The sequence below is a fragment of the Schistocerca nitens genome, chromosome 2 (genome assembly GCF_023898315.1).
Source record: "Schistocerca nitens isolate TAMUIC-IGC-003100 chromosome 2, iqSchNite1.1, whole genome shotgun sequence".
Taxonomy (NCBI): domain Eukaryota; kingdom Metazoa; phylum Arthropoda; class Insecta; order Orthoptera; family Acrididae; genus Schistocerca; species Schistocerca nitens.
The window spans coordinates 414,686,039-414,703,168 of record NC_064615.1 but is presented as its reverse complement, the minus strand read 5'-3'; the positions used below and the strand labels follow the sequence as shown (position 1 = coordinate 414,703,168).

The 17,130-nt window shown below is 38.2% G+C and overlaps 1 protein-coding gene across 1 annotated transcript in view; it reads left to right on the top strand.

The window, feature by feature from the left end:
• Positions 1 to 17,130, top strand: part of LOC126236279 (serine/threonine-protein kinase ATR) — a 391,469-nt gene that overhangs the window by 181,728 nt on the left and 192,611 nt on the right. Inside the window, exons 17-20 of the mRNA XM_049945439.1 lie at positions 660 to 788; positions 4,409 to 4,659; positions 12,095 to 12,316; positions 13,478 to 13,649. Coding sequence (XP_049801396.1) covers positions 660 to 788; positions 4,409 to 4,659; positions 12,095 to 12,316; positions 13,478 to 13,649 — 774 coding nt within the window. The remainder of the gene's footprint in view (positions 1 to 659; positions 789 to 4,408; positions 4,660 to 12,094; positions 12,317 to 13,477; positions 13,650 to 17,130) is intronic.

Sequence of the window (17,130 nt, the reverse complement as noted above, 5' to 3'; positions counted from 1 at the left end):
CATATGACGTCACCACATGTCTTTGGTACAAATGTAGTTTTACTTGGATTGACAACTTGAACTTCCTGGGTATTATAATGTCATTCACTGGTGTTCCACAGTATACAGTGTTAAAAGTCTCTGTTTATACCTGTGGGGAAGCAGAACATTCATCAGTATGTATGCATTTATTAGCTATTAGTTTTAGATTGTTTAATTCTTTGTTTCTCTGGGCCATTATTAATAGTTGCAGACACGTCACCACCATTAAAGCAACAGTTCATACAAACTCTATTGCTACATTTTCTAAACTTTGAAGGGAAAAAAGGGCTGCTAACATATTTGTCATTCTCTATACAAACGTACAGTTGTTTTTTAAAATTAATGGAACTATGTGCTAAGGATAAGTGGATAGTAAAGTCTCCTTAGTGGAAGTAAAAGAGAGAGCAAAAACTCAATAGATACCCATGGAAAAAGTTGGGATACCAGTTTGTGTAAGTAAGGATTTTGTGCATGTGTACAACTGTGGCTGGAAGATGGCTCACAATATGGTATCTGTAAAATGTGTGAACTACAAAAAAGTTTTCTTAATAGGAGTGTTCATTATTTGTTTTGTTTCTGTGACATTAGTATCACAATTCAAATTTTACATTGCCACTAATTTTCATATTACATTTTAGGTTATACATAATTTGTTGATACTGGAATATGCAAGCAATCAGAAGAAAGTTCTTGACTCACTTCGATATTTGGCTATGATGGATCCTGTGTACAAAGGTGGTTCCAAGGATATGCCTCTTGAAAGTATTGTAAGTGAATTTCTTTCTAAATTGACACTGATAATTTGTGTTAAAAATGTTAACAGCATAGGAAAAGATTGCTGCTCACTGTAATGGTGACTTTTTGATGCTGCAACTCTTGTCAGTGTAGTCCCTTTACGTTCTGCCAGACATTAATCTTCTGTCCCCCTCACCCGTACCCTGCTGAGGCCCCTCCCCCCCGCCCCCCACCGCACCCCCACCCTGCTGCCCTCCAGATTGCTGCTTCTGTTCTGCATGACAGTCGCATTCTGGCCTGAGCTGCCGGAGTGGCAGTCATATGTGCTTGTGTGAATGAATCTGTGTGTGTTTCCTTTTCTGATGGAGGCTGTGGCCAAAAGCTAATGTGTAAGGATCTTTTCGTTGTGCGTTTATGCAACTCGACATGTCATATTTACGGTGAGTGGCAATCTATTTTTTCCATGTAGTGTTGATATTCCAACCTCGAGTTTCTATTGTTTCATTAAATATGTTTATAAATAGTAGAAGAATGTGGACATTTCACTGGTATGAAAGAAACGATGTCTGTCAAATTCCTGTTGATACTGATTACCTACACAATCTTTTTACGCATATAGATCAAATTGGAAATGTGTAATTCAAAAACCTGTCCGAACCATGCAAATATTACAGCCCCTACGCATTCAATACACTTCTGTATGCTAATTTTTGGTGTAAAGTGGAATGTGCCTAATGTAGAAATGTAATGCAGATTTTAAGATTTAATTAATAATTCATTGTATAATGTGGAAAAGAGCTTATACTGTACTAATGTATCACAGTATACTTTAGTTATTCAGGACTCTACAAGGATGCTACTTTTAACACAAAGCCCTGACAATGCTGTTAAGCGGAGCAAAACAGAGAAAAGACGTTCAGTGCAACAGTGAGGGTGTGGAGGTAAAACCATGGCACTCTGTGCAACAGCAAAGAAGTTACTTCCAGTGTCGGTACATCAGATGGCATGGTTCGTTTGTGAGCGCTCTGTTTGTTGCTGTTTCTCTTTTTCCATTATTACTGATGTGCGGCCGCACGCTGGGGCATTGTTGTCCACCTGCGAACACGCTTCTGCAATCTGCTCAGCGGAACGGTGGGTAGTATCCTGTTAGACAATAGGTTTACCCGGACAGGTCAAGCATTCCAAAGAAATGCACTACCTATGTTATTTTCTGCCAATTTCAGTTAACTAGTAGCACTTAAAGTGATCACATGATGTTGAACAAACAGTGTGTGCCACTAACTAGTAACAAAAAGATTAAGTTAATTGAGGCAAATAAGAAAGACAAACTCTCTGCGTGCGAAATAATGTTGTGTTTAAAATGTGGCAAGACACAAATTTATGATACTGTGGGGCGAGTGGATGAATGGGCATGGGAAAATGAAAAGAAAGGTGAAGAAGAGAGGAAATGAAGAAATTAACAAGATAGTGTGGGAATGGTTCATAAGTGTGCAGACAAAAAACTTACCTTTGTCTGGACCTATGTTGCAGAGTGAGACTCTGAAAATCACTAAAGATTTTGGAAACATGGAGTTTAATGCATCCACAGGATGGCTGGACAGTTTCAAAGCTAGGCACAATGTTGTGTGGAATGAAGTGTGTGGGTTAAGATAAGAATGTGCAGGAAAGTGCAGCAATGGAATGGAAGACAATACTGTAGAACATAATTGTGAATTATGACCCGAAAGATGTGTTCAGTGCTGATGAAACAGGACTGTTTAATTGCGCACTGCCTGCGAAATCTCTAGTAATTTGAAGAGAAAAGTGCACTGGCGGAAAAACATCCAAGGAAAGACTCACAGTATTGCTATGTGGAAATATGTTAGGTGAAATGGGGAAGCCACAGGTTTTTGAAAAGCCGGCAAAACTGCATTATTTCAAAAACATTGACGACAGTAAGCTTTTAGCCACATGGCAAAGCAACAAAAAGGCATAAGTGGTGAGTGATCTTATGGAAAAAGGGCTGCGGTCTTTAATGCCAAAATGAAGAAAAGAAAATTGCCAAGTTTTCCTTTTTCTAGACAATGCAACCTGCCACCAGTGTGAAGTTACCAAATGTGAAATTGACTTCGTTCCCCTCAGGTTCTACCAGCCTCTCACAACCCATGGACCGAGGACTTAACATACCACTGAAGTTTCCAATATAGGTGATTATTGGTGCAGTCTCTTATTATTAAATTGAAGAAGCTGAAAGTGCATTTGCTCTTGCATAGTCAGTTTCTGTTCTGGATGCAGTAGATTGATTGACTTGGCAGTAAGACATAAAAGCTGAAACTGTTACCGAGTGCTTCAACAAAGTGGATTTGGAGGTCAAGAACAAGACACTTCTGGGGCTATCGCAGCTCAAGAAAATGCAGCGGTAGTTGCAGAATTAATTAAAATGTGAAACATTTGATGTAGTGCAGGTGACTACATTTGAAGTGATGACTTCTGTTCACTCACTCCACTTTTACTTCAGCAACAGACTGAATAGAAATTTGCAATACAGAAGATCATCAGGAAGAAAGAAAGGAAGAAGAAGAAGAAGAGCAAAATGATGCTCCTAGCAAAATTAATATGCATGAAGAAGCTGTTGCATGCTTAAACAATGTTATGCAGTTTGCAGTACACACAAAATTTCCCCAGCTGTTGGAACAATTGCATAGTGCAAAAAACCGCATAGAAAAACAATATTGAACAGAAAATTCAAACAGGTTTCCCTCCTTGATGTGTAGCAAAAAAAGTGAAATGTACAGCAAATAAACATTGGAATAGTGTATACGTGCATACAGCAATAAACATATTTAAAGTTGGAGTAAAAATACAGAAATGCCATATTATTTATCAGTTAGTGTGTTAATGTAGTGTTCTGTGGTACAGTATACAGCAAAAGAACACCTACTGTGCAAGAGTGAAGGTAAATACATGCATAGTTCCAAATTTATACTTTTATGCATGATACCTGACAAATTTTATGTAGCCTAGTGAGTTTTGTATAGTTGGGAATCTTGTTGAATTTGGAAAATTGCTTCAGTCCCTTGCGATTCTGTTTCGAGCAAGTTTTACTGTATAACAGTTTCCAACATACCATTGTGAAATGAAATTTTACAGTATAAAACATTTTGGATATGTTCACAAAAATCCACACTGGGAAAAGAAAAACATGGGAAACTGATGTGAAGATGGCCTTATTTTTGCAGTTTACAATCTCGGGGTAAGTTATAAACTGAGACAGTAAGTGGATGATGTTCCACAGACTTCTAACAAAGAATACAAATTTCAGAGCAAGTATTCACTTCAGGTTTATGCTACTACTTGGTATTTTAATGTGGCCACTGATTTATGAAACTCATTACTTTGGTTGACACAAACTGCAATTGATTACTTTGCATATATTTAATTTTTGAAGAAATTTACTTTATTATATGCTGTGTTTACTTACAGCTTGCCTTAACTGTCAACAACTTTACAAAACATTTTTGTAAAATATGTTATTTATACGTTTATTTGATTCATTACTGCCAAGTTTGCTCAATTTGAAATCACATTTCTCCATTTTCCCCCATTGACTTTCACCAAATGATATTATTGTCTTTACTGTTTATAATATTCTGTACCCTGTTCTATTTTTCAGGCAGATTTCTTACAGCCTCGTTTTCTTGGGGTACTCATTTACTTGGACAATAGTTTGGCAGCAGAACATGTTTCTGATACAGAAAAAAAGAAAGCACTGCAGTCTTTACCCATGCTTATTAGACTAATGGGAACAAAGTATATTACATTAGCTCGCTTCAAAGTGCTTACAAGCCTGCGAATTGCCCTGAGGCTTAATTATAGCAATTTTCCGGAGCTGACTGTTGCAGCGTGGGATGCATATGTTCATTGGTACTAACTTATTACTATTAAAGTTAGTTGATAATTGAGTGAAATAATCGGTTATTATGAGGGAGATTTATGTCACCAAGAGCAACATCATCTTTTATTTTCAGGTTACTAGAGAAAGATGAACTCAATGAGTATCATATATTTGTACCTGAAGAACAGGTTACTAATGTTGTGTAATGTTTTCTGCCATACTTACTATTTTGATAAAGTTTGTTTTACACATTCAATAATGCGCAGTGAATCCACTGGTGAAATTCTGTGTTTTTGGTCCCCTCTCCCCTTTCTCTCTCTCTCCCCTCCCTCCCTTTTTCATATGAATATCTTAATTCATTTATGAAGACTTTGAACATTAATCTGTGATGCTACTTCCTAAGTATGGCATATGAAACCTTTTGTGGCCCACAAAGTTGCACCCCTCCAAGGCACCTGAGATCCTCAACCCATTTTCAGATCTGGGTTCATTGAGGAATGTTCATAATCTGGACTCAAGACCAATACTCATTGTCCTCATTTCATCACAGCCTTAGACTTTTCATGTATCTATTTCACCTGGTCTTGAGCTCAGTGTGCCAGCTTTCGGGATAGTGAGTTCCACCTCTCTGATGGCTACATAAAAACTTCAGTCCATTTAAACCATATTTTTGATCAACAGTAACTCCACTTCAATATCTACCACCCCTTCCACATTGGAAAGTCTCTCCTGTACATTGTGTCTGAGAAGTCCCTGTATGCATATGCCGAAACATTATTTTTACAATGTATTACGGGAACTTACACATAAAAACTACATAATCAGTATATTTGTGCTTGTGCCATCGTGCCTTACACAGAGATGTATGTGTCTCCATATCCTCCTTGAAATCTTGCAGAGTATCTTGGGAAGTAAGCTTTGAAAGATTTCCTCAAATCCAATCATAATTCTTCGTTAGTTTTCTACGACAATGATAACTTGGGACTTCATTATCCCCATAATGAGTTATATGGGATGTTAACATCCAGGCTATGTGATGGCCATTTTGATGGGGACTAGATGTGTTGCTGAACCGTGTCCAGTCCAATAGCCTTGAAATTGTTCATCAAGGAATTCATGCACCTTCTAATGGGACCCTGTCCTGCATACAATCCGAATAATGTTAAATGGAATAAAGTTCAGATACAAATCTGTTGGAGAAAATTTACCTGATACAGAATTGTTTCAGTTAGTTGCAGGACAAGGAACCTAGAGCAATTTTTGTTAACACTGTTCGTTATGCAGTGTTGACATTGAAGTTGTTGTTGTTTTGTTGTTGTTGTAGCTGCTTGTTGTTCTGTAATGTAATCAGGATATGATCTTGCCAGTAACTTACCTGGACCTTGTAAGTTTTTAATGACGATATATCAATGTTCTACTTTAAACAAAGACACCAATAATGCTGGTTAGCTGTACTCTCAAAATAACATAAACAGTTATTAAATGTAACTTCTTCAAAATGAAACAAACACCAGATTAAAGTAAATTCATTATTTATTCTCCACTTTTATGTAGATGCAAAAAAGGTTTTCATTATTTCTTGATAAATAAACAATAAGTCCCACTTGGGTACAACGGAGACAGGGTATATTTTGACTACTCTCTTCCACAGCACAACACTATCTACTACTTCACATAGCAGCATAAACATAAACCAAAGATACATTTATATTGACATTTCATGTGGTACAATTTACATCAATAAATACATTGAGGTATATTTACATTTTCTTAAGTTCGTATCATCAGGTAGTTTTTGAAATATTTTAAAATTAAAAGATGGTAAATAACATGACATAAAAATCATAAGTTTGCAGACATGAATATTAATCAATAATGTCACACTGAAAAATTATGCATTGCCAATACTACAAAATAGAACAGGAATAGAGGACGTATCATAACACAATAGATTTGTGGCTGTATCACCTATACTTTAGGATTGCACAGGTATAGCCCATTATAACTTGAATAGCAACTTGTGCAGGATCTCCATCCTGCTGGTAACCACATGTGGTCCACGATTTCCTTATCTTCGATCTGAACTATTAACCGCATTTGCAACATTTTCAAATAAACATTTCCATTCATGTACCCTTCAAAGAATATGGTCAGAATGAATATTGTGATGAAATGCTAGCCCATATCATAGCATGAGATGTGTTCTTTTCCAATTCTTCCACACAATAGGGATTTACCTTACACCAGAAAACCACATTCCAGTTATGTGAACTGCAGTATCTCAGAGAATAGCTCTCTTGAGCAAGACACATCCTTGGAAGTTGTGCCAACAATGCATGGCAGGTTGCAAATCCTACTCTGTCTCATTGTCAGATAATTCGTTAACAAAGATTGATATAAATCCTTTAGTTTTAAAATCTTTTTTACATTTGGTCATGTGTTGTTGAACATGTTACTTGTATTTCAGCTAGTCTTCTACAAATGGATTTCATTGGAGACCACCCACTTTGTCTTATGTTTTGTTTCTCTAATATAATTGCAGGAGAAATCTTATTTAGTCAAAGACTGGGCTACATGTAAAACTTTCAGTTTATGTATTAACTGCTGCTCAGCCTCTTATATGGGCATGAGTATCAATCAGTTGCCCAGTCAAGTAAGTGGTCACTGCAAAACTGTGCCCAAGAGCAAAGTGCATATTCTGGTGGTACTGCATGCAAATAAGCAATATGTGCTCAACATCTCTCGGATGCCTTGTATAGTCTAGCCATTTACTTCTGGTTTACAAACAGTCATATGAATCATATCTCCCCCCCCCCCCCCTAACTCTATTGACATTCCCCCCCCCCCCCCCCCCCAAATTGTGTCATCTACTCTCCCACACCTGCAAAGGATGTTGCTTCAGCTTCCTTTCTGTGTACCCTGAATTGGGGAATATACTCCCTCACACAAAATGGTATTCCACCATTCAACCCATTTACAAAATATCCTGGTTCATCCTTTTGTCATGTCTACCCCCAGCCACTTGCCATATGGTTCATATCTCAGGGTAAGACCCATCCTATCCTACTCCAGTCCTATGACAAGGAAAACTATGCAGTCAAAGAGAGGGCCATGTGTAAAAGCTATCAAGTCACATATCAATTGTGCTGCATCAACTACTGCTTAGTTTTTTTTTTTTGTTTTTTTTTTTTTTTTGAGAGCATAAAAATCAAAGTGCCAACCACTCAGATAAATGACCTCTGCCAAATTGTGCCCAACAGCAATGTAGGTAATCCAGTGACAGAGTACACCATAAGCAACATTCTCTTGACTGCAGTAGTTTCTTCACAATACATGTCACCTGAATCCTCCCTCTATCTTCAATAGCAGTTTTAGCAACTGCATAGACAGGAATTATCCTTGGGACACTTGATTCAGTGCCACAGTCCTCCTGGCTTCAAACTCTGTTAACCCCTGTTCCACTCCCACTTCCACCTCTGTCCAATAGAGATAGACAAAATTGTTCTTTTCAGGTATGGATATGAACCGCTCTTCACTGGAATGAACTATCTCTTTTTCATGATTCACCACTCACCACTGACTTACTAAAATAAATGAAAGAAAAATGCCTTCATTTTTTAATTCATGGTTGGATGTACTTCTATTTCTACTTTATTTTAACCTCTTTTTAAACTTTTTTAAAGAAGAAAATATGAAGAGGATTAATAATTTTCTGTTACGTCCCTTGTAGTTTTAAGATTTCCAGGAAGTCTTGCAGATCATCTTCTGTAGGACTTAGAAATATCACAACAGAATTCTGAATAAGGGTTTGGGAAATTGAAAAATAACCCATTGTTGTTACTTTCCTTTAAAAAAAGTGATATAAGAACTGAAATGTAATTGAAATTAAGTTTCTATTTCCTGAAATTGTCTACAATTGTCATTTACAATCACTGTAACAATATATGTCTAGTTGGACAATCTCTGCAGGTCTAGGGTTGTACCTTCCTTGGATCTGACTGATGCCTTCCAAATTGAACAATTCCCACTCTCTACGACAGTAATTGGTTGGTGATTTGTCATACAGAAAGTTTTCTCAAGGCAAGAGAAGCCATATCAAAAAATATAAATACTCTTTTGACTTCGTCAACAGTTTCCTCTGTTGACTTATTATTGCGTGTTGCGCAATGCGATGTAAAGTATGAACATGGGACAAGTTTGAAAAGCACAGCAACTAACTTCATGTTTGAAGTATTTTCTATTATCAATACTGTGACTTTAAACTTTAAATTGTATTTGATTGTAACAACCTTTACCCAGTGTAACCTGCATGGGTAGCCATGCATGTTAAATACACGTTCTGTCTCAGCGGGAATGGGGTGGTGATAGGAAAGGTATCCAACCACCCCTGAAATTAACCTTGCTGACCCTGTGCCAATGTGGGATATAGGCTAATTTGAAATATTTTCTACAGTGTGTCTTTCTTCAGACTGGATGCCCTCTAGAGCATACAATTTTAATTGAATATTATAGTCTACAAGATGTGTTGTGAGTGCATACAAACTAAAATTATTAGTGGTCTTATAATAATGTTAGTTTTAAAATATTTCCATGACATTATGTGAAATCTTGTAAGTATGTGACTGTTACAAACTGCAGGCTCGTAAACTGACATTTTCAATCAAGAAAAACTTTATGATGCAGACATAAATCGACTAATGTTTGAATGAGGTTATGTTGACCGAGGTCCAAGCTAACTGCCTGACGTCTGCGATTTGTTTCTTTCGACCGCTATTTACCGTTGTTGCCACCTATCAGCAAATGGTGGAAGCAAAGTTGTACATCTTGAATTGTTGCCCTCGTGTTCTTCTAAGCGTAGCGCTACTTACCCAATCTTGGAGGGCAGCAACTGTGATGGGAGGCGCATGTACCATGTTCAGTACAGACGATTTGCAACTGTGGCATTAGTTTTCAGCAGGAGTCAGCCGCAGTGGCAGCATTATCCTGAAGGTGACATACAGCTGGATCACCAAAATAATGAATCAATCTGATTTTAGGATCTGGCAGTAAACCCAGGGAGACTTCAAGACTTATTGTACTGGGAAAGCTCACAAGGTCACAACAAGGATGGGCCCCCTCTTACTGACATCTAAATGCCTGCACAACTCCACATTGTCTGCCTGAAATTGTACAATCTGATTTAACGAGGTGTGGACCATATCTGTAGTGGTAACCTTGTCTACCTCCAGTCTGTCCATTACATAGCCTATGTCTACTATGAAAGGAACTAACATTGATATCACAGTCACATTTCTTGACACGGAACACACCTGATTCTTACGTCCGAGCTCTAACCAAGAGCATTCCCTACACTCCATGGCATATTGTTCAGGCTTTGTACACTTGAAATAAATCAAGTGATGACTGGGTGCATGATGTACTATGCTACAAGAAGTTACATTGCATACACCTAACTGGGCACAAGCTGCCATCTGTTTCCATCTTCAAAATAACTTAATTCACTGACAACATCCCCTTTTAACACTCGAATCTCCTGTCCAGTGCTCCAGTCCACCCACTTAAACTTGGTTTGTTCAATCCTATCAAATGACATAATAGTTAATCTCCACTCACCTTTGATACTGCCTCTTCTGATACAGAAACAACGCAATGTTACCAATGATGCCACCACTGTAATGGTGTTGCTAGCATGAATGACTTCTACTGGCTAGTGTGTCCGCTTCTGCCTAGAATGATGTGGGTGGGAACTGTGGGATAGGAGCGTCCAATACCATGGTGAGCATGTAATCGGGAAAGCTCCCTCAGTATCAGTATTCTTTATTCAGCATGACTTCCATACAAGAGATCAATGTCTGTGTCAAGATGGCAGATAGGGTTGTCAAGGCAGTGGCATGCTACCTCAGCATAACACACCAGCAGCGTTTATGACCCCGTAGCAGCATGTTTGTATGCTGAGGGAGCAGGTTGCTGTCACAGTGGAATAGCAGGGGCCAGTGAAGTGTCCTTGTTGGTGCGAGGATGACGTCAGGTCAGCAGCCTGTTAGCTTATGCAGCTTTGAACAGCCGCTGCAAATGCTGCTAGCTGATCTCGCGGAGTGTCAGATGATGGCATCCTAAAAGTGTCTTCCACTTAGCAGCACTGGCTTGAGACCTGGAACTATAAGGTCTAGCTGGCAGTTCATAGACCAGCAGCTTCACCTAGCTGATGTCTACTCGGTGAGGATGAAGCCATTTGACCCCACATTGGACCATTGGATGCCATGGAGACAGTCATGGTGTCAGCCGTAGTTGGAAGTGCGAGAACAAGTGCTGTTAATGACGGAGCGGGGAGCGTTTATTGTCAATTTGGCAGGCTGTAGTGTGACAGGAGCCTCCTCCATATCACATAGGTGCCTGTGGCTATCCTATCAGAGCACAGCATTGTGCCATGGTGTTTGGAAACACAGCTCACTACTATGGCAAACAGCTGCATTTTGGAATGCTACGCCAGCATTAGTTTTAGCATTCAGGTGCAAAATTTTGCAGGTGGCTCATCTGCACACTTCTAGGCTGGTTATGTAGTTTGGCAATTGGCTTATGCTTCAGCATAGTTCATGCAATCTCCTTTATACTATTGCAAGTTTTCTTGTGATCTCATACATGGACTAAAATTATAGTCATGCTTGATTTGTTTTAAAAATATTGTTGCAGTGGAAAAATGTGCAGACTGCCACAGAGCAGCAAGAAATGGTTGACAGTGTGAAGACTGCCTAGGTTTTTTCATATTGGGTTCTGTGAAGCAGTAAGCTAGACTGGAGTTGTGGCTAACCGTCGGCACTGTAGTAGTTATGCTCATCACTACATGATTAGAAAATCAGCAGTTGGTTTTAAAACTTACTTCTGATCTAACAATACTACAAACAGGGCTGTAGCAGTCAAGAACTAGTGTTAGCATCAGTGTGTTTAAGGATAGGGTGAGTGACTGACCAGTAAGAAACCCAACCAAAATCAGTCAACTGTTTAGGAAAAGCTGCAAGTTTGCTATCTTTAATCCAGACATCTCCAACAGTTTCACTCCTCAGGAAACTGTGTACAGACTAACTAAGGAGTTCAGGCACTCTCACATAAGACATGAAAAAAAGTTGAAGTTAAGGCTAGTAATAGTCAGAAGGTTGAAAACCCCAAAAATATCTACCCTTCTCCCATCTTTCTCATGGCTATGACCTGGAATGGTGAGTTCAGACATCCAAAGCTGGAGGCTGTTGAGTTTTACCAATACTCTTACACCTTGAACTCTGTGCACATTTTAGAAACTGTCATGATGCCCAGTGTGTGAAGATAGTATATTTCAGGAATAAGGAATAATACAATGCTAATTATTTATATAGAATTTTTTTTGCCTGACTGTTGAACTCTGAGACAGTTTGTTATTTGTACTGTGTTTTGACAAGGATGCTTTACAGTGTATTGAATTTTATGTTCTAGTTTGGATGCTGCTGCCTTAGGAGCACTTTTGAGCACTGTTTTCATCTCTCTTCTGCCACTTCTGGACACTTTACCACAAGAAGTACTTACCATTTTCCGGTATCTCATAATAGAAAGACAGGATGATTTGTGGCAGAGCTTTAGAGATTTATATTTTGTGCCTGACAGAAAAGATCTGAAATTTGTCCATGAAGCAGTGAAGAAGTTTTCTAATAGGAACAGGTTAGTGATGGAGTCAACCCAAAAGAAACATCCATCATGCTAAACCTTAAATTATAGTTTTGAAAATTTGTTTCTGTTAATGATGTTAAATTTATTCATTACTTCTCTTATAGCAATAATCTATTTCCTAAACTATTTGTAGTTTGTTATAACAATTGAAATTCTTTTCTGCTTAATGTGAGATTGTATTTAAGAGTGTCATAAGGCAATGTTCTGTAACTCTACTTAAAGACACACTTCACTTGGGAAATTTGGAAAAAGTTTAACATGTAAACATCCGCTTGTATTTCAGTTGAAGCATTAGAGGTTCAACAGGTCACGTGGATATATTGGAATGTAGTAGCACTTTTTTAAGGAATTAGGATAATGTGCACTTCCTTGAAGTTTTAATTACAATTTCATCCATGGTGATGTTTTCTTCAGTGAGGTACTTCCCTTTCTCCATCCCCATCCCCCTCCTCCACCCCCCAACCTCCAACTCCCAACAGTTACGCTGCTTAAATATTTGCTCATATTATTCTTAGTAGCAAACAATTTGTTTATTGTTGTGCATTTTTTTGTTTTCTTGACCCAATAACTGATTTATTTGGTTTAAAGTGTGAGCTATAGCAGCTTCATTTCTTCCACTGATATTTCAGCCATATACTCATTGGCCATTTCCCAAGTGAACTAACTGACTGAAGTTGTAGCGTTGCGTTGTTTATTTACACATATAGCTTGGACCACATTACCCAAAGATATTTGCTAGGTTGGAAAGAAATTGAATTGTGTACACCTTGTAACTGATTGAGGAATGGCATCCACATTTGAGTTCTGTTTGGATGTAGAAATGTTGGTCAGCATAACATTGTAATGACATTTGTGAAGGCTAATGAAAGGATCAAACTCCAAAATGTGTCCCATCTGAAATCATCGTTCCTATTTGTTAAATTCTTCTACAAGATCAGTTCTCCCTGAGATGTTTATTCTTCCTTCAGATCAGGTGCTTTGATCAACAACTTACAGCATGACATCCATTATGAAAATAGTTATCATTAATGGAAATATATAATACCTGTAAAATACTGCTGAAATTTATTACCAATTTTGGATACACGGCCTATTCAAAACAATGTACATTATAATCATTAGGACTCATCAGTTCATGTTATCATTTTACAGATCTGATGATTTTACTGTGATGCTTCGTGAACGAGTAGCTTATGCCAGCCATGAAATAATAGATGTAAGGCTTGAAGGGCTCAGGAATTTGAAATCATTTATACAGCAAAGTAGAACAAATGTAAATGAAGCAGTTGTTGCAAAAGAGAAAGTTGATCGCAGTATCATTGAGGTAAATGTATTATATTCTAAATGTATTTTTAAGTTATTTTATGTTTGATCTACTTATACAGGTCTCTCTCCTAAGAGTCGTTAGGTGCATTTTCTCTGGTGTTTCGGTAATTTTTGCAATTTGTGATGGGAGTCAGTCCAAACAAGTGCTCATCACACCTTTCATGTGACACCCATTGTCGACAGAAAGTGTGAGTTTGGTTCCCGTTACAAAGAAAATTATTTTTAAAGTGGGATGTTACGTGCCTATTTGATAGAGCAGTCCCCGATTAGTCTGGTATGATATTTGTTTTATTGATGCATATTGACAGGAACTGTAAAACACTAAGAATAAGAAGCAATCCACCACCAACTCAATAGTGCAGCATGCTTGGCAGTAGCAGTCAGCACAGACCAGGGCAGTGCTGTTGCTGCGGAGTACTGCTTATTCTTCGAATTTTACTGTCCCTGTTAATACGTAGCAATAAAACTAATATCGCACTAGAGTATTCTGCGACTACTCTATTGAATAGGCATGTAAAATGGCACTTTAAAAACCATGTTGTTTGTAACAGGGCACAAACCAATACCTTCTGTTGACTCTGGGCAGTGTATGAAAGACGTAATGACCACTACTTGTTTTGGCTGACTCTAAGAATGCAATGCATGAATGAAATTGTAAATATCTGCTGAAACATCAGAGAAAATGCAGCTAATGATTCTTAGGAGAGACACTCTGTGTATGTATTCTGTTTATACACATATGTGTATATGAGGGATGTAAGTGGAATGAGTTCAGAAAAAAATCAACAAATTAATATAAGGCACTCAAATATTATAATGACTTTACTGAATGATGACAATCTGCAGCACTAGCTTTTATTAGTTCGATTAAAATGCCCTTTTGTTATGTGTTCACCATTACTGCAGAGTTTTGGTTGTGTAGCCATTTTCAAATGATACTGAAGGACGTGGTGTTCAGGTACACCTGTTATTTGACTCAATAAGAAGGAATATACCAGAACTTATTACTGCAGTAAATTATGTGTTCACCCCCAAGAGCTGTTTAGCAGTGCTTTCATAATGTACAGGGTGATTATAATTAAAGTTAAACTTTCAAACCACTGTAGAAATAACGCCACTGGTCAGAATGACATCAAATTGCAACGGAATATTATTGGAGAAGAGGGAAAATGTATGGCAGAAGAAAAATAAATAGTTACAAAATATAGCTATATATGGCGCTGTAAGCATCAAAATTTAATAGTGGTCGACTACAAATGAAAAATGAGTCATACAACAATGTCAAAGGTGTATGTTTGATGTTAAACAAATTGTACTACTCAGTGTTCATGGGTGTACAGGGGTGATACTCTTAGTTACGTAAGCCCATGCACCACAGCAAGGTCGTATCTGGTCGGATGGGAAAAATTGTTTTTAATTGTCGTGAGGCCAAAAACTGCATATAAAGCATCACTCAAATCAGTTTTTAATTGTCCTGAGGCCAAAAACTGCTTATAAAGCATCACTCAAATCAGGTTTTAATTGTCCTGAGGCCAAAAACCACACAAAAAGCATCAATCACATCGCTTTTTGATTGTCCTGAGGCCAAAAACTGCATAAAAAGCATCAATCACATCGGTTTTTAATTGCCCTGATGCCAGAAACCGCATAAAAAGCATCAATCACCCATACACCACGGCAAGGTCATATCTCGTTGGATGGGAAAAATTGTTTTTAGTTGTCCTGAGGCCAAAAACTGTTATAAAGCATCACTCAAATCAGTTTTTAATTGTCCTGAGGCCAAAAACCGCATAAAAAGCATCAATCACATCGCTTTTTGATTGTCCTGAGGCCAAAAACTGCATAAAAAGCATCAATCACATCGGTTTTTAATTGCCCTGATGCCAAAAACCGCATAAAAAGCATTAATCACATTGGTTTTTAATTATCCTGAGGTCAAAAACCACATAAAAAAACACCATTCACATCGGTTTTTAATTGTCCTGAGACCAAAAACTGCATTAAAAGCATAATTCAGAATCAAATCGGATTATTAGTTCCCGTGTGACTGACCCAAAACATGTTCAATATGCTGTCCACCATTTTCTGCATCAAGTTGAAATCAATAATCAACATGTTCCACAACTGATCGAAGTGTTTTCAGGCTCACGTTCAGAATGTGTTGTGCAATGCGTGCCTACAATGCAGCTATGTTTGCTGTTGGAACACTGAACACAACATTTTTCAGATAGCCCCACAGCCAGGAGTTACATGGATTAAGATCAGGTGATCGGGACAGCCAGACTGTAGGGAAATTGCAGCTGATAATTCTAGCATTTTCGAAATGGTGCTTCAGCAACGTCTTAACTGAATTTGCAATGTGTGGAGGTGTGCCATCTTGCATAAAAATGATCCCATCCACACATCCACGTTGTTGGAGAACTGGAATGATGTGGTTGCGCTTACCAGTGATGGTTCAGGTAACAGGACCAGAAGCACCTGTCTCTTCAGAAAAATATGGCCCTATGATAAATGATGCTGTAAACCTGCACCACACAGTAACATTTTCAGGGTGAAGTGGTACTGGTTGATTTGCATGTGGATTTTCCGTTGCCCATATTCAACAATTCTGTGTATTGATGTATCCTGTCAGATGGAAGTGGGCTTCGTCTGTCCACAAAATCTTCCACGGCCACTCGTTGTTCACTTCTATGCAAGCAAGAAATTCTAAAGCAAAGGTCTCTCTTGCTGGCAGGTCAACAGGAAGTAACTACAGGAAGTAACTTTTAATTCTGAATGGATTGCAAAGATGGACGTTTCATAGGATTTTACACACCATGCTCATGGGTATGTCCAATGTTCGGGCAATTCGCTGTGCACTACCCTTTTGCGCACCACCACTTGTCTCCTCCTGCAGTGCTGTGGCCACCGTTTCAACAGACGTCAGATCAGATCGTTTCTCCCCTTTAACAAGGTTGCACACCAAAAGAACACGTCTTTTCCAATTTCTGAATCATTTTCTCCAGACCCACGGCAGTCTTTGGACCAACACCTTTTTTCGAACCCTTCAGTGTCTGCAACTTCTGCAGAGTGACGTGCACAGTCATCATTCTTGTAGTAAAGCTATACAAGTGGAGCACGATCCTGTATTGAGACAGTCTTGGCAAATGTCGCAGATGCGAAAAGAGGGAAAGCTGTGTACCTGGGGTGTTTATACCAACTTCAATGGGTCGTGCGCATGACAGGTATTTTCATTTATGTATGCTGACACAAACAGAACCATCTATTGATCAATTTTCATGCTTTTTTTTTTTCTTCTGCCATGTGTTTCCCCCCTTCTCCGATAATATTCTGCTCGAGTTTGGCATCATTCTGACCAATGGTGTTATTTCTACAGCATTTTGAAAGTTTAACTATAATTATAATCGTCCTGTAGATTTATCGTGTACATTTATCTTGCAAGATAATTATCACAGACATTAAAAACCTGGAAATAAAAA